Source organism: Pseudophryne corroboree, chromosome 2 (genome assembly GCF_028390025.1).
Source record: "Pseudophryne corroboree isolate aPseCor3 chromosome 2, aPseCor3.hap2, whole genome shotgun sequence".
NCBI lineage: Eukaryota > Metazoa > Chordata > Amphibia > Anura > Myobatrachidae > Pseudophryne > Pseudophryne corroboree.
Genome location: NC_086445.1, coordinates 491,441,906 through 491,466,201, shown reverse-complemented (window position 1 = coordinate 491,466,201; position 24,296 = coordinate 491,441,906). Strand labels below are relative to the sequence as shown.

Sequence of the window (24,296 nt, the reverse complement as noted above, 5' to 3'; positions counted from 1 at the left end):
TGACTTGCATGCAATCCGGCCCAATTTGAGCATCTTCTCTGCACCCAGATAACCGCCTCTGACTGAGCAGTCCAGACAAAATCTAATCTCTGTGATGCACGGGACAACTACACAAATTCAAACAACATACTTCTCCAAAATACCAAGATTTTTGTGGGTCTTAAGTTATAGGGTAAGGCATTGCTACTAAGCAATTTACGTTTTCATATTCTGTAACAAGAATTTCTTAACAGACCAGTTTAAAAGAAAAAAAAATGAAAAGCGTGTGATGCACGGGACTTTATGTTCACTTTCTGGAGAATCACCCTAATGAAGAAATTAATATTTGTTTATTTATTAATGTTGCTAATTTCTTAATCAGTGTTACATTTATTTTTAACAGTATTGACTGCCAGTTGAAATGATAACAGTTATGTGCTAATAAGCTGCCTGAGAAAATAAAAAGTAATTATGCATTAGACTAGAGTAGCTATTATTTTAATAAATATGCATTATGACTGGTATCAGCAGTAAAGATTCCATAGCAATTCCAAGAAATGATGATGATATGGCTTTTGGATGTCACAGCCCACAGCTAATCTAATATAACATAGCCATTGCATTACCAGCATAGCAAATTAAATATCAAAATAAGATTCCTGCACTCACTAACCCCCCCCCCCCCCCCCCCGCGCGCGCCCCAGCCTCCCCATTCCTCTGTACCTAAACACCAGTGCTATATACACTTGGCCATACCTTAGTAGCCACTAGAACAGCCATGGCCTAACAATAGCATGCCTCACCTATTCTTTAGCCAAGATTATTGGTAAAGTACTGTTCTACTTTCAGTAGGCTGCTTTATTCCACATTGGCATCATCCCCGACGGTCAGATGGTTCTCCTGGCATGATTTTATAATTGACAGTGTGCATAAACGATCCTGCATTGTGTGCACAGAGCTTAATGTTTTCACCTGTGTACCGAGTCATACACATTTCTGCAAGAGGGCTGCCTTTATTTGTGGCGTAAAGTTACTAAAAGCTTCTAAAAATGAAAAGTGGTGATATTGCCCGTAGTAGTAACCAATCAGATTCTGTCTATCATTTCTCTATTGCATCACCACTTTTCATTTTCAGAAGCTTTAGTGCATTTCCCCGTGTACTTGGTTTGTTACCCGTCATTATCATCAGTACACACTTGTAATAAGTCCTATCTTTGGTGTAAAAGATATGTCTGAAAGCAGCCTCTCACTACCTGGAGAAGGAGGCTGGGAGCCTTCCAGAGAGAAAACTGCTTTTGTTTGCAAATTCCTTATTGCTAATGTACTAGGCAAATGATAGCTAGAACTGTATTGGTTTCAACTTTCTATGGGCAAAACAGCTCCACATTTCCTTTGTAGAGGGTTTAGTAAATTTACCTCTTAATTCCACCAAATTATTGTTTTATTTCGGTTAGAATTAGCCTTTGACAATCCAATGCCAGCAGTGACTCAGCTACCATCTTTGAGGAGACTGCTGAGGCTATAGTGCTCAGAGATTAGGGGCAGCCCATTGATTTTGGTCTGTTTGCTCATAACGGCGCTCTGCTCTTCTGTACATAGGATGTGCCCAGTGTGTTCTAAGTGAGGTTTCATTTCACGCTTAATTGTGTGGGCCACCGCAGATTGTGTGGGCTACTGGAGGATGGAGTGGAATATTCAGGCTCTCCCCAAATTTAGGAGAGTCATTATTATTATTATTATTATTATTATTATTATTATCATCGTATAATTGGAATTTAATGTAAAATTAAGAAATGTGTCTTGTTCTGGCATTTTACATATGTAGCTGTAGTCCTTGTCTCCTGATTTCTCTGAGCACATTGTTTTCATTCTCAAAAGACAAAATATTCCACTAGATGGCGCTGAAGGACACACCAAGCACAAAACTAAGGACAGTACAGGCTGATTTTATACTACAAATATTTAGTCGATTAAACTATCTCCATTGTCTTTTCTAATACTTCACATGTTATTTTACATACCGCATTGTCCAGTTTCATAAACCGTGATGTGTTTAAGAGCCCAAGTTAGTATATAAATTACAGATGCGTCCTCAATAAATCACGCAGCATGAGATGCCTGACGGGAGTAGGTTGACAAGTCCTGTGCAACTCTGCGATCATCGGTCATCTATTTTTGCTGAAAATGCGTCTTAGTCGCAACACAATGCGATTAGAATACACAAGTAGACTGCACTGATTTCGGAGCACAACGAAACTTGTATTGGAAAAAAGCTGCAGCTGCTACAGTGTAGCACGTCGTATGCAGATTTAGAGACTCAGTCACACACAGATATACAAGTGCCGCATAGCAAATTAATCAGCACTTTTGGCAAAAAAGACGCCCAACTCTAGCAGAGTCTCAAAGCACCCGGTGTGCCGAGAGGGGCTGTTTGACTTGACTGCAGCAATGATGTATGAGGACACATCTGTATTATGAAATTTTATCTTACTGCTCTCAGCTCTGATACAGATTCTATAGAATTTACAGCATTTTCCAACAAACAGAAAGAGGTGTCAGCACGACAGGACATTAGTTAGACCTAAAGCTGCACTACCACCTGCACATATTACCTGGACTCCGCTTGATCTTGCAGCCCAGGCAGAAAACCGTGGTAGTGTATGTTTGTGAGTGGAGCACCAAGCCAGAATAAAGAGTTCAATTCTGTTGACCACTTTAAAATGGCTGTGAGGAGTATGTGGGAATTCTAATCTCAAACTGCTGTCAAGAGATGTCTTGTCTTGGTGTTTCCATTTACTTAATTCCAGTTTAGGAAAAATGGATGCATGGAGCAAACCACAGGGCACTGGTTAGTGGGCGGAGTTTAGTAAGATGTAACAGCTTTATTTGAAATAATTAAAGGCTGTGTATTTCGGAGCTGAGAAATACAGGTCAATTAATTTAAGAGTTTACACCAGCCAGCCATAACATTAAAACCAACTGCCTGATATTGTGCAAGTCCCCCTCGTACTGCCAAAATAGCTCTGACCTGTCGAGGTATGGACTCCAGAAGACTCTGAAGGTGGCCTGTTGTATCTGGCACCAAGACGTTAGCAGCAGATCCTTTAAGTCCTGTAAATTGCGAGGTGGGGCCTCCACGGCTTGGACTTATTTTTCCAGTACATCCCACAGATGCTCGATCGAATTAAGATTTGTGTGAACTTGGAGGCCAAGTCAACACCTTGAAATCTTTGTTGTGTTCTTCAAACAATTCCTAAACAAATTTAGGTGTGGCATTATCCTGCAGAAAGAGGCCACTGTCATCAGGGAATGCCGCTGCCATGAAGGGGTGTAGTTGGTCTGCAACAATGTTTAGATAGGTGGTACATGTTATAGTAACCGTCACATGAATGGCAGGACCCAATGTTTCCCAGCAGTACATTGCCCAGAGTAACACACTGCCTCCGCTGGCGTGGCTTCTTCCCATAGTGCATCCTTTGGCCATCTCATACCCAGGTAAAAGATGCACACGCACCCGGCTGTCGACCTATTGTAAAACAAAAACTTGATTGATCAGACCAGACCACTTTCTTCTATTGCTCCATGGGCCAGTTCTGATGCTCATGTGCCCATTATCTGCTTTATTTTATTTTTTTAATTTTAGCTGTCTAGATTTAAATATGTAGGAATACCATGGTAGCCCAGCAAAATATACTATTTATTTAAAAATAGAAAACCTACTGGATTGAATGCGCTGACCCCTATTTTTTTTGTTAGCGAGTGGGGTAGATCTGGCCATTAGATCTCCTCCTCATCTGTAAAAATTTTATTTTCCTGTGCACTGTTGTCTGATGATCACAAGACCATGACTATAGTGGCACATTGTTTGCTTTCACGTGTGTTTGAGCCATTATAAGAGAGATGGGGCACAATATGCCATCCTTTAAACTATTGCAAATGTTATTTTCCTATAGTGACATGTGATATTGTGCCTGATTTTATAGTTGTATGGTATTGCACATGCACTGCGTCGTTGTATACAGCGGCTGTGCAATACTGTGCAGCTAATAAACAAATGCCACAGGAAGCATCTGAAGAAACAAGATGGCTACTGCCAGTGTTGCAGATTTGAGTGCTGCATTCAAAGCTAATAAGGGTCTGAATCATTTAATTGGGGGTGCGACTGAAATAATTTTGTTAACATATTAAAATAAATGGCTTTAGAGTAAAAAGGTTAAAAAAAAAAGAGGTGAGATATGGGTGTAATGGCCCTAAATGTTTTAGAGTAACACCCCGTTATGATACTGTCAAACTTTTCTAGTCCTGTGAAAGAAACATACCGTAGTTTGTGTGTAAAGTGAAATCAATAGTATAATAATGGTAGCATATGGCATAAGCATCTGACATATCCATTTACTTTATGTCTTTTAAATAAACTACGCTGGTTGTCATTTTGTTTTTCTAGATGCCAAAAATCATCTTTTGTTTTTCCAGAGTGACCGAGCAGCAGAGATAGAATTACATCTACAGACAAATAAATCCTTACCACAGACAGAGGAGAGCAGCCCTGCCAAGAAGGTAAGAGCAGCATTACTTATAGTGTGCGAGGTACAACATTTATCTCTCACATTATTCTCTCTCCCTCTCTGCATGTATAGCCACAATGGGTATAATGTACACTGTGCTGTCATCTATAAACCTACCATGTATATGTCTACAGGTCGCAGAGCTCCTATGTGGCTTTTATACTACTTTTTATGTTCCAGTAGTAGCACACGTTTTATAATATGTTCCTAATATCCAGTTGTGTTTTCCCTTTGCGAAGAGTTTCCCAAGGCGCTGCCACATTAATTCATCTGACATTGAGCCTGATTCAAGTCCTGTTGAAACTGTGGTACTTTATGCATGCTGTGTAACCATTCGGCTCATGTGCAGTGCGGGTCTGCGACGTTGGTCGCACTACAGCTGCAGACTGTCAGTGATTGTCAGCCTGCTGCCGTCTGGGGTCGGGGAGGGAGCAGCTTCACCCATATCTGAATCAGGCCCACTATTCACATATATGTATACGAAGTATAAGATTATATTTACTAAGATTATATTTACTGCTACTTTACTAAGTATAAGATTATATTTTACTGGGTATTTCTCTATCGTCCTAGTGGATGCTGGGGTTCCTGAAAGGACCATGGGGAATAGCGGCTCCGCAGGAGACAGGGCACAAAAGTAAAGCTTTCCGATCAGGTGGTGTGCACTGGCTCCTCCCCCTATGACCCTCCTCCAAGCCAGTTAGATTTTTGTGCCCGGCCGAGAAGGGTGCAATCTAGGTGGCTCTCCTAAAGAGCTGCTTAGAAAAGTTTAGCTTAGGTTTTTTATTTTACAGTGAGTCCTGCTGGCAACAGGATCACTGCAACGAGGGACTTAGGGGAGAAGAAGTGAACTCACCTGCGTGCAGGATGGATTGGCTTCTTGGCTACTGGACATCAGCTCCAGAGGGACGATCACAGGTACAGCCTGGATGGTCACCGGAGCCTTGCCGCCGGCCCCCTTGCAGATGCTGAAGTAAGAAGAGGTCCAGAATCGGCGGCAGAAGACTCCTCAGTCTTCTAAAGGTAGCGCACAGCACTGCAGCTGTGCGCCATTTTCCTCTCAGCACACTTCACACGGCAGTCACTGAGGGTGCAGGGCGCTGGGAGGGGGGCGCCCTGGGAGGCAAATGAATACCTATTTTGGCTAAAAATACCTCACATATAGCCTCCGGAGGCTATATGGAGATATTTAACCCCTGCCAGAATCCGTTAAGAGCGGGAGACGAGGCCGCCGAAAAAGGGGCGGGGCCTATCTCCTCAGCACACAGCGCCATTTTCCCTCACAGAAAGGCTGGAGGGAAGGCTCCCAGGCTCTCCCCTGCACTGCACTACAGAAACAGGGTTAAAACAGAGAGGGGGGGCACTAATTTGGCGATATGCTTATATATTAAGATGCTATAAGGGAAAACACTTATATAAGGTTGTCCCTATATAATTATAGCGTTTTTGGTGTGTGCTGGCAAACTCTCCCTCTGTCTCTCCAAAGGGCTAGTGGGTCCTGTCCTCTATCAGAGCATTCCCTGTGTGTGTGCTGTGTGTCGGTACGTGTGTGTCGACATGTAGGAGGACGATGTTGGTGAGGAGGCGGAGAAATTGCCTGTAATGGTGATGTCACTCTCTAGGGAGTCGACACCGGAATGGATGGCTTATTTAGGAAATTACGTGATAATGTCAACACGCTGCAAGGTCGGTTGACGACATGAGACGGCCGACAAACAATTAGTACCGGTCCAGACGTCTCAAAAACACCGTCAGGGGTTTTAAAACGCCCGTTTACTTTAGTCGGTCGACACAGACACAGACAGGGACACTGAATCCAGTGTCGACGGTGAATAAACAAACGTATTCCTTATTAGGGCCACACGTTAAAGGCAATGAAGGAGGTGTTACATATTTCTGATACTACAAGTACCACAAAAGAGGGTATTATGTGGGATGTGAAAAAACTACCATAGTTTTTCCTGAATCAGATAAATTAAATAAAGTGTGTGATGATGCGTGGGTTCCCCCCGATAGAAAATTATGGGCGGTATACCCTTTCCCGCCAGAAGTTAGGGCGCGTTGGGAAACACCCCTTAAGGTGGATAAGGCGCTCACACGCTTATCAAAACAAGTGGCGGTACCGTCTATAGATAGGGCCGTCCTCAAGGACCAGCTGACAGGAGGCTGGAAAATATCATAAAAAGTATATACACACATACTGGTGTTATACTGCGACCAGCGATCGCCTCAGCCTGGATGTGCAGAGCTGGGGTGGCTTGGTCGGATTCCCTGACTAAAAATATTGATACCCTTGACAGGGACAGTATTTTATTGACTATAGAGCATTTAAAGGATGCATTTCTATATATGCGAGATGCACAGAGGGATATTTGCACTCTGGCATCAGGAGTAAATGCGATGTCCATAACTGCCAGAAGATGTTATGGACACGACAGTGGTCAGGTGATGCAGATTCCAAACGGCACAAAGGTGTATTGCCGTATAAAGGAAGAGGAGTTATTTGGGGTCGGTCCATCGGACCTGGTGGCCACGGCAACTGCTGGAAAATCCACCGTTTTTTACCCTAAGTCACATCTCTGCAGAAAAAGACACCGTCTTTTCAGCCTCAGTCCTCTCGTCCCTATAAGATCATATCTGCCCAGGGATAGAGGAAAGGGAAGAAGACTGCAGCAGGCAGCCCATTCCCAGGAACAGAAGCGTTCCACCGCTTCTGACAAGTTCTCAGCATGGCGCTGAGACCGTACAGGACCCCTGGATCCTACAAGTAGTATCCCAGGGGTACAGATTGGAATGTCGAGACGTTTCCCCTTCGCAGGCTCCTGAAGTCTGCTTTACCAAGGTCTCCCTCCGACAAGGAGGCAGTATGGGAAAAAATTCACAAGCTGTATTCCCAGCAGGTGATAATTAAATTACCCCTCCTACTACAAGAAAAGGGGTATTATTCCACACTATATTGTGGTACTGAAGCCAGAAGGCTAGGTGAGACTTATTCTAAAAAATTTTTTTTGAACACTTACAAAGGTTCAAATCAAGATGGAGTCACTCAGAACAGTGATAACGAACCAGGAAGAAGGGGACTATATAGTGTCCCGGGACATCAGGGATGCTTACCTCTATGTCCCAAATTTGCCCTTCTCACTAAGGGTACCTCAGGTTCGTGGTGCAGAACTGTCACTATCAGTTTCAGACGCTGCCGTTTGGATTGTCCACGGCACCCCGGGTCTTTACCAAGGTAATGGCCGAAATGATGATTCTTCTTCGAAGAAAAGGCGTCTTAATTATCCCTTACTTGGACGATCTCCTGATAAGGGCATAGACCAGGGAACAGTTGGAGGTCGGAGTAGCACTATCTCGGATACTGCTACAACAGCACGGGTGGATTCTAAATATTCCAAAATCGCAGCTGATCCCGACGACACGTCTGCTGTGCCTAGGGATGATTCTGGACACAGTCCAGAAAAAGGTGTTTCTCCCGGAAGAGAAAGCCAGGGAGTTATCCGAGCTAGTCAGGAACCTCCTAAAAACAGTGCATCATTGCACAAGGGTCCTGGTAAAAAATGGTGGCTTCCTACGAAGCAATTCCATTCGGCAGATTTCACGCAAGAACTTTTCAGTGGGATCTGCTGGACAAATGGTCCGGATCGCATCTTCAGATGCATCAGCGGATAACCCTATATCCAAGGACAAGGGTGTCTCTCCTGTGGTGGTTATAGAGTGCTCATCTTCTAGAGGGCCGCAGATTCGGCATTCAGGATTGGATGCTGGTGACCACGGAGCCCAGCCCGAGAGGCTGGGGAGCAGTCACACAAGGAAAAAATTTCCAGGGAGTGTGATCAAGTCTGGAGACTTTTCTCCACATAAATATACTGGAGCTAAGGGTAAATTTATAATGCTCTAAGCTTAGCAAGACCTCTGCTTCAAGGTCAGCCGGTATTGATCCAGTGGGAAAAACATCACGGCAGTCGCCCACGTAAACAGACAGGGCGACACAAGAAGCAGGAGGGCAATGGCAAAAACTGCAAGGACTTTTCGCTGGGCGGAAAATCATGTGATAGCACTGTCAGCAGTGTTTCATCCCGGGAATGGAAACTGGGAAGCAGACTTCCTCAGCAGGCACGACCTCCACCCGGGAGAGTGGAAACTTCATCGGGAAGTTTTTTCCACATGATTGTAAACCGTTGGGAAATACCAAAGGTGGACATGATGGCGTCCCGTCTGAACAAAAAACGGGACAGGTATTGCGCCAGGTCAAGAGACCCTCATTCAATAGCTGTGGACGTTCTGGTAACACCGTGGGTGTACCAGTCGGTGTATGTGTTCCCTCCTCTGCTTCTCATACCTAAGGTGCTGAGAATTATAAGACGTAGAGGAGTAAGAACTATACTCATGGCTCCGGATTGGCCAAGAAGGACTTGGTACCCGGAACTTCAAGAGATGCTTACAGAGGTCTTATGGCCTCTGCCGCTAAGAAGGGACTTGCTTCAGCAAGTACCATGTCTGTTCCAAGACTTACCGCAGCTGCGTTTGTCGGCATGGCGGTGGAAAGCCGGATCCTAAGGGAAAAATGCATTCCGGAAGAGGTCATTCCTACCCTGGTCAAAGCCAGAAAGGAGGTGACCGCACAACATTATCACCACATGTGGCGAAAATATGTTGCGTGGTGTGAGGCCAGGAAGGCCCCACAAAGAAATTTCAACTCGGTCGTTTCCTGCATTTCCTGCAAACAGGAGTGTCTATGGGCCTCAAATTGGGGTCCATTAAGGTTCAAATTTCGGCCCTGTCGATTTTCTTCCAGAAAGAATTGGCTTCAGTTCCTGAAGTCCAGAAGTTTGTCAAGGGAGTATTGCATATACAACCCCCTTTTGTGCCTCCAGTGGCACTGTGGGATCTCAACGTAGTTCTGGGATTCCTCAAATCACATTGGTTTAAAACCAGTCAAATCTGTGGATTTGAAGCATCTCACATGAAAAGTGACCATGCTCTTGGCCCTGGCCTGGACCAGGCGAGTGTCAAATTGGTGGTTTTTTTCTCAAAAAAGCCCATATCTGTTTGTCCATTCGGACAGGGCAGAGCTGCGGACTCGTCCCCAGTTCTCTCCCTAAGGTGGTGTCAGTGTTTCACCTGAACCAGCTTATTGTGGTGCCTTGCACCTACTAGGGACTTGGAGGACTCCAAGTTGCTAGATGTTGTCAGGGCCCTGAAAATATGTTCCAGGACGGCTGGAGTCAGGAAAACTGACTTGCTGTTATCCTGTATGCACCCAACAAACTGGGTGCTCTTGCTTCTAAGCAGACTATTGCTAGTTGGATGTGTAATACAATTCAGCTTGCACATTCTGTGGCAGGCCTGCCACAGCCAAAATATGTAAATGCCCATTCCACAAGGAAGGTGGGCTCATCTTGGGCGGCTGCCCGAGGGGTCTCGGCTTTACAACTTTGCCGAGCAGCTACTTGGTCAGGGGCAAACACGTTTGCTAAATTCTACAAATTTGATACCCTGGCTAAGGAGGACCTGGAGTTCTCTCATTCGGTGCTGCAGAGTCATCCGCACTCTCCCGCCCGTTTGGGAGCTTTGGTATAATCCCCATGGTCCTTTCAGGAACCCCAGCATCCACTAGGACGATAGAGAAAATAAGAATTTACTTACCGATAATTCTATTTCTCGGAGTCCGTAGTGGATGCTGGGCGCCCATCCCAAGTGCGGATTATCTGCAATACTTGTAAATAGTTACAAAAATCGGGTTATTATTGTTGTGAGCCATCTTTTCAGAGGCTCCGCTGTTATCATACTGTTAACTGGGTTTAGATCACAAGTTGTACGGTGTGATTGGTGTGGCTGGTATGAGTCTTACCCGGGATTCAAAATTCCTCCCTTATTGTGTACGCTCGTCCGGGCACAGTACCTAACTGGCTTGGAGGAGGGTCATAGGGGGAGGAGCCAGTGCACACCACCTGATCGGAAAGCTTTACTTTTGTGCCCTGTCTCCTGCGGAGCCGCTATTCCCCATGGTCCTTTCAGGAACCCCAGCATCCACTACGGACTCCGAGAAATAGAATTATCGGTAAGTAAATTCTTATTTTTACATATATTCTAGTCATTTGTGTATGATAGATGTACAGACATGCATACATACTCATATCCTTGTCCCACTGATCAGGACGATGTGTTGGCAGCATTACCATTAGTAAGCTCATTAGGTACTCATGGGACGTTTATTACCAGACACTGGCAGTCATTGCTTGTGGGAGCAGTAATTGCTGCTGGGGTATCGGCGTCATGTGTGCAGTATGGATGGTGTAATGGTTAGCATTACTGCCTCACAGCACTGAGGTCATGGGTTCGATTCCTACCATGGCCCTAACTGTGTGGAGTTTGTATATTCTCCCCGTACTTGCGTGGGTTTCCTCCGGGTACTCCGGTTTCCTTTCCTCCCACAATCCAAAAATATACTGGAAGGTTAATTGGCTCCCAACAAAATGAACCCTAGTGAATGTGTCTGTGTGTACATGTGATAGGGAATATAGATTGTAAGCTCCACTGGAGCAGGGACTGATGTAAAAGCGCTGCGGAATATGTGTGCGCTATATAAATAACTGGTAATAAATAAATAATAAGTAATGTGGGACTGGAACACTGCGTATCTCATTAATGTAGAGCCAGTGAGAGCTCCCAATATCAGAGTGGCCCTCATGCTTAAGTCTGACCCTGTTCTGCAGCCTGAGAGAACTTGAAGAGTAATTGAGCACCATACCTGTATATTTAGTTTCAAAGGGTTCATGGTCATTTACAGCATTGTGCTTTCAGGATGCTATGAGTGACATTGATCACTTCCTCATAATGAGGCATATGACAGAGGTATGTAATTACTTGGCCTCTGCCCCTGAGAAATTGAATTTCAAAAATAATTCAAATTCTCTAAATATCTTCCTACAGGTCTAGAATTACTATATCACTTTTACCATATTACACAGTGTTTTCTGTTCAACAGGAGGTACCAAATAATATATGGTCCCTAAGATATCTGGTTAAATAGAATTACAACTGTTACAGGCATTCGGGTCAGGCTATAATTGGGGGTAATTCAGAGTTGATCTCAGCAGCAAATTTGTCAGCAGTTGGGAAAAACCATGTGCACTGCGGGGGGGGGGGGGGCAGATATAACTTGTGCAGAGAGAGTTAGATTTGGGTGGGTTATTTTGTTTCTGTGCAGGGTAAATACTGGCTGCTTTATTTTTACACTGCAATATAAATTTCAGTTTGAACACACCCCACCCAAATCTAACTCTGTCTGCACATGTTATATCTGCCCACCCTGCAGTGCACATGGTTTTACCCAACTGCTAACAAATTTGCTGCTGCGATCAGGTCTGAATTAGGCCCATTGTCTTTATTTTCCCAGAGACTTTCACATGATATGTACGGCTGTACACGCCACTTGATTTGCACCCATGTTTGGAATGTTCTTCAGTGGACTGGGAATCCACCTAACCTAGTTGTCTGCCGTTAATGCTAATGTCTAGGTGGCTACCTATTGCTTTTCTGACACGGAAATATTAGAAGTACTGTATGACCTATTTATTTTTGTGGATTCTTAACCGTTACCAGTTTGTTTCCTGCAGATTCTAAATGTAGATTGCGAATTCTGTGGTCTAATTAAAATATAATTGAGTCTACACTGCACTGTTTATTGAGAGAAACGACAGCAGAATTTACCCCTCCTCTAGTGCCTAACTGTAAACAACCCCCCACCCCCGTTACCTAACCATCACCCCAATACTTACCCTCGGGATGTTGGAGGTCGGTGTTCTGTCAACGGGATTCCTTGTGTTGTCGGGATTCTGGCATTGGTCACATGACTGCCAGCATCCAGACCGCCAGGAGGCTGACAGCATCCCACTGTGAATATCTTGATAACCGGGCAAATGGCACAACGGCCAATTTCCTGGCCATTTTCCTATTGTGCACGCATGATTTGTAGGTATTGATGAAATGGATGTAGGGTGTATTTTGCAATGCACCCATTATAGATAAGCCACTGCCACCTAGAATCTCTGCAAAGCTTGGCTGTGCACATATGCGCCCTTAGCCAGATTAAAGGGTTGGGGTGCAGGGCATACTGTACACTGTCGTCGTCGTCCCCGCTTTGTCATGGGGTCACCGGCTGGAGGACAATCACTAGCTTTCCCTCTTATGCAACAGCAGAACCAGTCAGCCAGAATGTGAGCAGGACAGTATGCTGTGCAGGCAGAAACACAGGAGTATCAGGTTTCATGAACTTCCTACACAGCTTTCCGACCAGAGAGATAGGAGTGTGGAGATAGCTGTAAGTGACATAGGGATCCCAGCTTCTTATCCCTGCCTGGGAGTCTGGGCCCTGTGTAACCTGTTATCTAATGAGGGTCTAGAGAGAGACCTCCTCACTCCTGTCCCAGTATGTAAGTAGTACAGAGGCCAAGGCCGGATTTAGGGGGGGGGGGGGCGATGGGGGCGACCCCCCTTCCCCCCCCTAACACAGTCATAGCCACGTCCACTTTTGAGCAGAAGAGAGCTCTCCGGGGAGAGCCTGAGGCAGAAAGATGTGCTGCAACTTATACCACAGCAGCACAGAGGAGCCAGGAGAGCAAGGGTTACAGAGCATTTGCCCCTCACTTGCTGGTGTATGGGTACTAGGGCTAATAAATTCAATTATCCCATAGCACAGTCACATGTACATAGAACAATCACAAAGCTCTATCTCAGTCTCACTCAAAAAGTTCAGTCAGAATTGAGAGAGGAGGAGTTAGGATTGCAGATGGGAGGAGTTGGGACTGTAGAGGGAGGAGTCAAGATTAAACAGTAAACCGCTCCCCCTAAAGAAAAGTCTAGATCCGTCCCTGACAGAGGCTACTGCTATTCTTGCATGTGACAAGATAAATTATAGATTTTATTTTTCTACGTGTGTTTTAAGGTTGTTTAAGTTATGTTTGTTCTACTACATGGAAATTGTATAAAATAGTTATCTATACCATTGGTGTAAATTTCATATACACAATCCAAACTTTCCAACATGACCCATTTCAGGAGGGACAAAATCCTCTCTACCTGGACTTCTTAAGTTATGATTGCAATCACCTGTATTAAAACATCTTTCTTATCAATTAAATAGTTTAACATAGGTGACACCAATCCTTCTATTAAGAGGGAAGTAGAGAGCATAATGTCCCTCCTGGAATGGGTCATGCTGGGATGTATGCACAATCTAATATACATACCTTATCCCCCCCGCCCCATACACACACACTTTCACCGAGGCCCCCCTGCCATAAGTGCCCCAGGAACCCCGTCAGTTTAATCCGGCCCTGTATAAGCCATATACTAGTACCCTTGGCATTGTAGGTTTTACGGGGCATTTCAATGGAAGGCAAGGGAAAAGTTGCAATGTGGTTGGCTGCGAAGTAAGTGCCATTCCAGACCGGCACATTGCAGCCATTGTGCAGAAAAAAAATCACCCCTAGAAAATTTAGATATAGGGCAAAGTCATGATACTCTTTCAGCTGCCAGCGCTCAGCCAGGGTGGTGGCTAGGGCTAAGACTTGGGGGAAGGGGGTGGGGGTGGGGGGTGGGGCAAGGCAAGGGGTGTCAGCTACAGATTACCACCCCCGCTCCACCCCTCTAGTGCCCAACTGTAAAACACACACACCCCCTCCAGGTCCCTATCCTTCACCCTAATACTTCTCCTCTGGATGTCGGCAGTCGGGGATCTGACTTCTCATGCTCTGTGCTGGGATATCTGACCACAGTACAAGCACAGTTACTGTTTGAAAATGAATGTTATTTAGATCATTAATATTAGATACATATTCATTATCATATTGGCATTACACCTAATTAAACCACAACTATACTTTTAACATAACCACACCCACTATTTTGGATAACCAATGTCACTATTTGGAACAGGGTAGATGTATTATAAGTCTGTATGGGGGAGAAGCGGTATCAGCGCTGTACCCCACTCCCCCCCCCCCCCCCCCCCCCCCCCCCCCAATGTGTAAAGGAGGAGATGTGTGTTACATCACAGGCACTGTTCATTATTGGTGCTGCTATCTGTACCATAGAGCGTGCTGATATTGGGGGCAATCTATGACCGTTCTGCAGCTATCAATTTCGACAGCTGCAGGTGTCATTGCCCATTCACCACAGCAGGGACAACTCTGTCTCTGGCTGCGGCGGCTGCTGGCTCTGGGATGCATGGAAGATCCCGTGAGATCTTGCGCATTATAACTGCATGATATATATGGGTATAATACATCTACCCCAAGGAATGAAAACCATTATCCCAGTGCCGTGAAGAATGTTAGATACAATGATGTACATACAGCACATGATTCAAAAAAAATAATGCTATGTAGTTTGAGAATGATTCAGGAGAAGCAGGATGTTTTCACATTTGTATAGCGCTATGTACAGTAACCCTTTCGGCTCTTTTATAAATAATAATTTCAAAGATTGTGAAGCATACCCAGTGCTGTGATTTATACATGTGTATCCGCATCGCACCATAGCATTTGCTGCAGTTCAAGAAACAGTGTATCATAAACAATGCTATAAGCAGGTAAAAGGCAGGATGCTTGATGAATTCATGATGAAAAAAATGTGCAAATAAACGACGAGACACAGGCGCAAACTTTGTGCGGGTTCCAGTAGCCCAATCATGGCACCAGCTGTACATTCAATCTGTTGCGGATTTGTTTCTATATATACCAGATCTATCTATTTACAGTGTGAATAAAGGAACTCATGAAATATATGCATTTCTGTACTGTGCATGCTCGACCAAAACGCCTACACATAGGTCAGTATAGATGTGTCCTCTCTCATCCTTGCTGCAATCACATTAGACAGCCCTTCTAGTCACACCTAGTCATGAGCACATTTACTAATGCCGGGCAACTTTTTTTTGCATATGTTCTACTAAAATGCACCTTATTCTCATCGCTATGTGAATAATACGCACAAGCAGACTCTACTGATGAAAATCCCCACCACCACCCTTACCTGTCAGCAGCAGCAGCAGCTTCATTCTCCAGGCAAACACATGCTGCTATGTGCTGGCTGGGCTATGGTGGTGCAGGGAGGCTGCTGCTGCTTAACAGCAGTCTCTTCTGCCTGTACAGGGTTGTAGAGGGGAGCGATCACACTGATTGTCTCCACCCCCCCCCCCCCCCCCACCTCTGGATTTGCCCCCGACTGAGGGGCACGACAGCACGCCCAAATCTGCACCCAGCGCAGCTTCGCTTTCTTTTTCTACATCAATTCCATTAGGCCACACCCCTGAAAATGTACTGGGCCCGCTACAGCTCCTGCACCCCTGAGTGCAGGAGGGCTGGTGCAGCGTGATAAAGATGACTATCGTTGGCACTGTCTAGTTATATGAAATCATAATTTCTCTTACGTCCTAGAGTATACTGGGGTCCATTTAGTACCATGGGGTATAGATGGGTCCACTAGGAGCCATGGGCACTTTAAGAATTTGATAGTGTGGGCTGGCTCCTCCCTCTATGCCCCTCCTACCAGACTCCGTTTAGAAAATGTGCCCGGAAAAGCCGGTCATGCTGAAGAGTTTTCCAAGAGTTTGTTATTTTCAGGCAGGGCTGGTTGGCACCAGCCTGCCTATTTCGTGGGACTTAGGGGGGGAACGACCCAACCTCTTAATGGTCCCGTTCCCCGCTGACAGGACACTGATTCACAAGCCCCACCACGGCTAGCGTACATTCCCGCAGCACGCCGCCACCCCTAACAGAGCCAGAAGAATGAAGAGTGGCGAGTACTGAGCCGGCGTCCCGGTTAGTGGGGTGCCGGCCATTATGGCGGCACGAGGGCACGGAGACGCACGGCTTCTTTCCGGGCGGAATGCGTCTCCAGACACAGTACACGACTGCGGCTCAGTACACTGTACACAGTACCCAAACTGGCAAACATAGCCTTAAAACGGTTCTGCTCCATTTTATGCACACAAATTAGCTCAGCCAGTATAAAAAAAAGCGGACATTACCTCAGCGGTACCAGGGGGTCATAGCAGGGGGGAGCGACTACTAGTGTACTAAAGGGGACATTTACTAAGCAGTGATAAAAGCAGAGAAGTGAGCCAGTGGAGAAGTGGCCCCATCAACCAGCAGCTCTGTATCATTTTATAGTATGCAAATTATAGATGTTACTTCAGTGCTGATTGGTTGCCATGGGCAACTTTTCCACTGGCTCACTTCTCTGCTCTTATCACTGCTTAGTAAATACCCCCCCCTAAGTCCCCTATCAGGGAACTTAGTCTGCGACACGGCTAAGCTTGGCATTAGCGGCAAGGGCGCAGTGGGGGCTGGCTCCAAACAACTCTGTGTCTCCCTGAAGGACTTTTTGTGGGTTACTTGTGCTTAACCTTTCCTGTGTGTGTGTGTGTGCTGTCACATTAACATTATGTCAGGTAAAGAGTGTGTTTCTTGTACAGCGGAGTGTTCCTCTTCACCAGGGGGCTCACTACTGGGTACACAGGGTTCACAGAATAGCGGGGCTGAACCGGAGTGGGTTAATTCTCTTAAAGGAATGTTCTCCACTCTACAAAATTGCCCTGCAATGATAGAGACGCAATACTTAAAACAGACTGTGGATGAGTTTATGAACAGAGACTCAGTCCCGAAAACAGCATCTCAACATCTCCCATTTGTCCGCAAAAGCGATCTCTGGCCCATATCCTGCAGTCTGATGCTGACGCTGATGGGTCAGACTTGGAGGAGTGTGAGGTGGACTTGGAAGGGGGGGGGGGGGATGCGGCTCTGTCACAGGGAATAGGGGCTCTTATAGAGGCTATCAGAGATGTTCTGCATATTCCTGATAAGGTGTCAGAGGAGTGTAAGAAATCTGATTTTAATGTAAAAAAGAAGTCCTCATTCACTTTTCCTGTGTCAAAGGAATTGAATACGCTGTTTGAAGAACGATGTGTTAATCCTGATAAGAAATTTCAGATCCCTAAAAGGTTACTCTCATATTTTCCCTTTCCTCTGGAGGATAGGAAAAAATTGGAAAATCCACCGATAGTGGACGCATCAGTCTCTAGGCTGTCACGAAAACTTGTATTGCCTGTTCCTGGTGCAGCCTCCCTAAAAGACACGGCTGATCGTAAAATTGAGACTACACTCAAATCATTGTACACAGATGCTGGGGTGGCCCAAAGACCCACTATTGCATGTGCGTGGATCACAAAAGCCATTGCAAAATGGTCAGGTAACCTAATTGAGGGTTAGATTCCTTGTCTAGGGGGGATGTTGTTTTACTCCTGCAGCATATACAGGACTCTGCAAACTTTATGGTGGAGGCCATAAAAGAAAGAGACTTGCTAAACGTACGCACTACCGCTATGGCAGTGTCGGCACACAGGGGCTTGTGGCTATGCCAGTGGACTGCTGATGCGGACTCCAGGAAAGGCGTGGAAGGTTTACCATTCACAGGAGAGGCTTTTTTTGTTGATGAACTAGACAAATGGATCACCGCAGCCCCCCCAACGAAGAAGACTTATTCTTGGTCCTTTCAGACGGCCAAGTTCAAGGGCAAATCCAGAAGTGCTTCTACGTCCTCCAGCGGCGCAACCACCCAAACCAGCAACTGCAGGTGCTCAGGAACAGAGCTCAGGCTCTGCTTCCTCAAAGACTTCAGCATGACGGTGGGCTGCAATGCCTGGAGGGCAGGTGGGAGCCCGCCTACAATTCTTCAGTCAGATCTGGTCATGTTCGGCCCAGGATTCCCTGGGTCATAGATCTTATTTCCCAGGGCTACAGACTGGAGTTCCGAAAGCTCCCACCTCACAGATTCTTCAAATCAGGCTTGCCAGTTTCACAAGAGGCAAGTATTACTTTACAGCATGCCATCCAAAAACTGGTACAGACTCAGATCATTGTTCCAGTTCCACCTTATCTGCTTAACAAGGGGTACTACTCCAACTTGTTTGTAGTATGGAAACTGGACGGTTCGGTAAGACTGATTCTGAACCTCAAGTCTTTGGACCCGTACTTACGAGTGTTCAAATTCAAGATGGAGTCTCTGAGAGTGGTGATCTCAGGTCTGGAGGAGGGTGAATTCCTAGTGTCTTTGGATATCAAAGATGCGTACCTTCACATTCAGATCTGGCCGCCTCATCAGGCTTATCTACGGTTTGCATTGCGGGACTGTCACTACCAGTTCCAGGCCCTGCCATTTGGTTTCTCCACGGCACCAAGGGTGTTCACCAAGGTGATGGCAGAGATGATGTTTCTGCTCCGCAAACAGGGAGTGAACATAATTCCATACCTGGACGATCTACTGATAAAAGCACCATCCAGGGAAAGGTTGCTGGACAGCATTGGTCTCTCAACCAAACTCCTCCAGGATCACGGGTGGATTCTGAACCTTCCAAAGTCTCACCTAGAGCCAACAAAGAGGCTCCCATTCCTGGGAATGATACTGGAGTCGCAGAAAGTGTTCTTTCCTTTGGAGAAGGCATTGGTAATCCAGTCGATGGTTCGGGATGTCCTGAAGCCAACACGGATGTCGAGCATCTGTGCATTCGCCTCCTGGGGAAAATGGTGGCCTCTTATGAGGCTCTTCAATATGGAAGGTTCCACGCACGACCCTTCCAGCTCGATCTGTTGAACAAATGGTCTGGATCGCATCTTCATATGCACCAGAGGATCCGTCTGTCGCCAAAAGCCAGGATCTCCCTTCTGTGGTGGTGGCTACAGACTTCTCACCTTGTCGAGGGTCGGAGGTTTGGAATTCAGAACTGGATCCTGTTAACCACAGACACAAGCCTCAGAGGTTGGGGAGCAGTCACTCAGGGGGTGCAAGCTTCGAGGAAGATGGTCAAGTCAGGAAGTCATCCTTCCAATCAACATTCTGGAACTTAGGGCCATATGCAACACCCTTCTGCAGGCCTCACATCTTCTTCAAGATCGGGCCATTCAGGTCCAGTCGGACAATGTGACGGCAGTGACGTACATAAACCGACAGGGTGGAACGAAAAGTAGAGCAGCAATGTCAGAGGTGTCTAGAATTCTCCTCTGGGCAGAAAGAAATGCTGTGGCATTGTCAGCGGTCTTCATTCCGGGAGTAGACAACTGGGAAGCAGACTTCCTCAGCAGACACGACCTGCACCCGGGGTAGTGGGGCCTTCACCAGGAAGTGTTCAGGTGGTTGACAAGTCGATGGGGATATCCACAGATCGACATGATGGACTCTCGTCTCAACAAAAAACTCAAGCGGTATTGTTCCAGGTCGAGAGATCCACAGGCAGTGGCAGTGGATGCCTTGATGACTCCATGGGTCTATCAGATGGTATACGTGTTTCCTCCACTTCCTCTGATCCCAAGAATTCTAAAGGGAATAAAAAGGGAATGGGTTCAAGCAATATTCATTGCTCCGGACTGGCCAAGAAGGGCCTGGTACACGGACCTTCTAGAGATGCTCTTCAAAGATCCGTGGCCTCTACCTCTTCGCGAGGATCTTCTACAACAGGGCCCGTTCATCTTTCAGGACTTACTGCGGCTACGTTTGATGGCATGGGAGTTGAATGGCTGATTCTAGCCAGGAGAGGGATCCCTCACAAGGTTATCCCGACTCTGATCCAAGCCAGGAACGGGGTAACGTCTAAGCATTACCATCGTATTTGGAAGAAATACGTCTTTTGGTGTGAGAGCAAAAATTATTCTGCGGTGGATTTTCATCTGGAATATTTCCTGCCTTTTCTGCAGGCAGGCGTGGATGTGGGCCTGCGTCTGGACTCCATAAAACTCCAGATTTCTGCCTTGTCCATTTTCTTTCAGAAACAATTGGCTTCTCTCCCTGAGGTCCAGACGTTCTTGAAAGATGTTCTGCACATCCAACCTCCCTTTGTGCCTCCCACGGCACCTTTGGATCTCAATGTGGTGCTGCAGTTCCTCCAGTCAGACTGGTTTGAACCATTACAGGAGGTGGACGTAAAGTATCTTACGTGGAAGACCGTAACACTGTTGGCCTTGGCTTCAGCAAGACGTGTGTCGGAGCTGGGGGCTTTGTCTCACATAAGTCCCTGTTTAATTTTCCATGAAGACAGAGCTGAACTCAGAACTCGTCAGCAATTTCTTCCTAAAGTGGTGTCCGCATTTCATATTAACCAACCTATTGTGGTTCCGGTTGTCACCGACACCTCTGCTACTTCAAAGTCTTTGGATGTTGTGAGGGCTTTGAAGGTGTATGTAAAGGGAACAGTTCGTCACAGAAAATCTGACTCGCTGTTTGTTCTTTATGATCCTAATAAGATTGGGTGTCCTGCTTCAAAGCAGTCCATTGCACGCTGGATCAGGCTTACTATCCAGCATGCTTATTCCACAGCAGGTTTGCTGTGTCCAATATCTGTACAGGCCCACTCTACTAGGTCGGTGGGTTCTTCCTGGGCGGCTGCCCGGGGTGTCTCGGCTTTACAACTCTGCCGAGCGGCTACTTGGTCAGGTTCGAACACATTTGCTAAGTTCTACAAGTTCTATACTTTGGCCTCTGAGGGCCTTCAGTTTGGTCAATCAGTTCTGCGGGAACCTCAGCACTCTCCCACCCGGTTTGGGAGCTTTGGTACATCCCCATGGTACTAAATGGACCCCAGTATCCTCTAGGACGTAAGAGAAAATAGGATTTTAATTACCTACTGGTAAATCCTTTTCTCGTAGTCCATAGGATACTGGGCGCCCGCCCTGTGCTTCGTTCTTCCTGCACTGTTACTCTGTTAAGTAATGTTGGTTCAGCCATTGCTGTTCCTGTTTCAAGTTTGGTTAGCTTGGCTTTCAGTTTGTTGTGTGTGCTAGTTCGGAATCTCACCACTATCCTTATCTATCCTTCTCTCAAAGTATGTCCGTCTTCTCGGGCACAGTTTCCTAGACTGAGTCTGGTAGGAGGGACATAGAGGGAGGAGCCAGCCCACACTATCAAATTCTTAAAGTGCCCATGGCTCCTAGTGTACCTGTCTATACCCCATGGTACTAAATGGACCCCAGTATCCTCTACGGACTACGAGAAAAGGATTTAACGGTAGGTAATTAAAATCCTATTTATAGAAACATAGGTGCCATTACCCGTGCTTGCATCCCCATTATGTAGAAAACATCTCCCATTGCTCTATTAGTTGTGTTCATTGAAATACCAAATGCGGTGTTTCCTCCTTTTCAGAATGTAAGCTCTCACCTCTCTTAGACTATTTCCTACTCCATACCCCGATCAATGCCACGTAACCCTCTATTTCTGCCACCCTAATGATTACTTCAGTGTCCTGTCCCTTGATGAAACATTGTTTATATACCATGTACTTGTCCTACATTGTTCTTGTACTATGTAAGCCATTGATTTCTTGTTTTTGCTCATTTATGTACTCCGTTAGGCGCTGCGGAACCCTTGTTTAAACAATAATAATAGTAATTGAGACAGCAAATCTATTTTACAATACATAGATCTTACTATCTGCATGGATGACCACACAGTCTTGCCATAAAAATCATTGGTGCATTATTCCTTCTCTTGACTGTTTGTCAAATAAAATAAAATGAGCAGTCATTTATAAGCTGTGTGGTCCAGTTGATGTATGGATGCACCGTCATGAGGTTATTTTGTGTTTCTTTCCATTAAAGGAAATGCTACATAACCAACCACCAACAAAACCACTACGAAGAAAATTCCACCCAGAAAGTCAAATGCTGGAAAATCACGACCTGTCATCAGCATCAAGTGTGACCTCATCAGCTGCATCTTTGAAGTCATATCCTGCTGTTCAAAAGTATGTTATATTGGAGAAAGCGTGGTTTTGTTTTATTTCTTTTTTGGAGAGTTCTTTTTTGGAGGGATGTCTAGTTTTGCCCTACATCTATTGTACTGAAATGATGATGCTGTAAAAATAAACACTGATAAATTAGTTTCTGATAGTTGCTATTCACCCATAACATGTTATGCTGGGCACGCTGCTGATTTATGCAGTACGTGACACTGACCCCTTCACACTGAGAAGGCCAGGTCACAGCTCTCTATAACCAGAAATAACTGGCTTCCCACTGACCTCCCTTTTGTGTCACCATTTGGTCTGCAGAGTAATCACATTCTATGTGTTATGTATGAAATTATAGACGTGAAAGATTTACACTATGTAGTTTAATGCAACAGCTTTGTTGATAATATTGAACATTCTAACAGCTTGCTTATTCTCTTGCCAGAATTCTCTTTTTTTCTAAATGATCTAATACTTTCATCTATGAATCCTGAAAACGTCAAGAGTTTTTTTTCCAGTTGTCCCTTTCGTGCCATCAAATGCTCTGCCCCTTTTTGTCCCCAGTGGGGAGTGGGGAAATGTACTAAACAGTTTTGCAAAACTGTACACCTATTAGTGATTTTATGTGCGGCCTTGAAAATTTGAGAACTTGTTAAAGGCCAGCTCTAGTATTGGGTCGTCATTTAGCAGGAGGTCAAGAAAACTCTATAGCACTGGGTGTCAGCAGTGCTGCAAGTGCTGTTCACTGGTGCTGGGGCAGTGCTGATTAAGAAAGGTTTGGCACCCGAGCAGTAGAGCCGTCTTAAACCGGCGCTAACTTTTTGTCAGATACTGTTAGGTGATTGGTCTTACTGCTGATGCTGGCCTCCTGTCTCTGAACCTGTTAGCGTTGGCTCTGCCTTTGCCCCTTTATATTGGATACCCATGCTGCCGCACCTTGGAATCAGACGTTGAGCTGCCTCTGCCCTTACCTATGTATATTGGAAACTGATTGTTGACAGATCATGGAACCGGTCTCTGTCCTGTTTTTGTCTTATATATTGGATACCTTGTCGTCGGACCTGGAACTAGACCTGACTTGCTATTGCTTTTCTTATATTGTTAACTGTATGAAACAGGGATTATCCGGTACTTGTGGCTGCATCCATCTGCTGTCCAGGACTTCCTATCATTGCTCAGCTTTGGACTGTGTGTCTACACCTGCTGCTGTGTGCAGGTTTCACAGAAAGCTTCAAAAACAGGTGACAGACGCTGGATGTCTCCCCTGATGTTTTGTAGTCTCTGTACAACCTAGATATTGTTGCATGTGAAAATCTAAATGTTGTTTTGATTTTGGAGATGGAGTGACCTATCTCCATGGCACCTACTTCCAAGCCTCATTCAGAGTCGCTTAAATTGTGATATGCTGCCATCTTCACTGCAAATTATACAGCAAAGGATTGCAGAGATATTTGCCTATATACAGTACTTCAATGGCGGAAGATACCATTACATACCGGTGTGTGGGGGCATGGCCTGGGAATGGAAGCGGCTGTCTCAGTTTTGCACACATAAAAATAACACTCACAGGGGCCATTTATCAAGTGCTTCTGTACTTAAAAAATATATGGAAACTGCTGTTTCTGCAAAATTAAGTATCCCTTAAATGTAAGATGTAAAGCAGGAGATATTTCCATCAACCTTCTCCGTAGCTTCCTGGATCTTGCATACGTGGGCTAACACCATCTTTGTTACCTTCCATGGGACAGTCCCTCAGGAGCAGTAATGTGGTCACGTCACAAACCCGTTAGTTAAGTGATTGCGTATCACTTTAATTCTTATTGCTACGATATGTGGTAATAAGAATTTGAAAAAAAAAATCCTCTGTAAACAAATAGATATACAGAGTATGAGTTTTAAGGGTGCAGACTGTGCATATCTGAAGATGGTAATGATGAGTGCAGTTGAGTGACTTTTTCACAAGATAT

The 24,296-nt window shown here is 45.5% G+C and overlaps 1 protein-coding gene across 6 annotated transcripts in view; it reads left to right on the top strand.

Moving 5' to 3' along the window:
* Positions 1-24,296, top strand: part of REPS2 (RALBP1 associated Eps domain containing 2) — a 286,422-nt gene that overhangs the window by 237,450 nt on the left and 24,676 nt on the right. For 5 of the 6 annotated variants that reach the window (XR_010226433.1, XM_063953934.1, XM_063953933.1 and 2 more), the window contains 2 exons: positions 4,453-4,536; positions 22,199-22,344. Coding sequence is in view for 4 of the 6 variants with exons in the window: in XM_063953934.1 (XP_063810004.1) it covers positions 4,453-4,536; positions 22,199-22,344 (230 nt within the window). In the remaining 2 variants the exon portion in view is untranslated. Of the gene's footprint in view, positions 1-4,423; positions 4,537-22,198; positions 22,345-24,296 lie in introns of those variants that run through there. The other variant, XR_010226459.1, reaches the window with a different exon arrangement.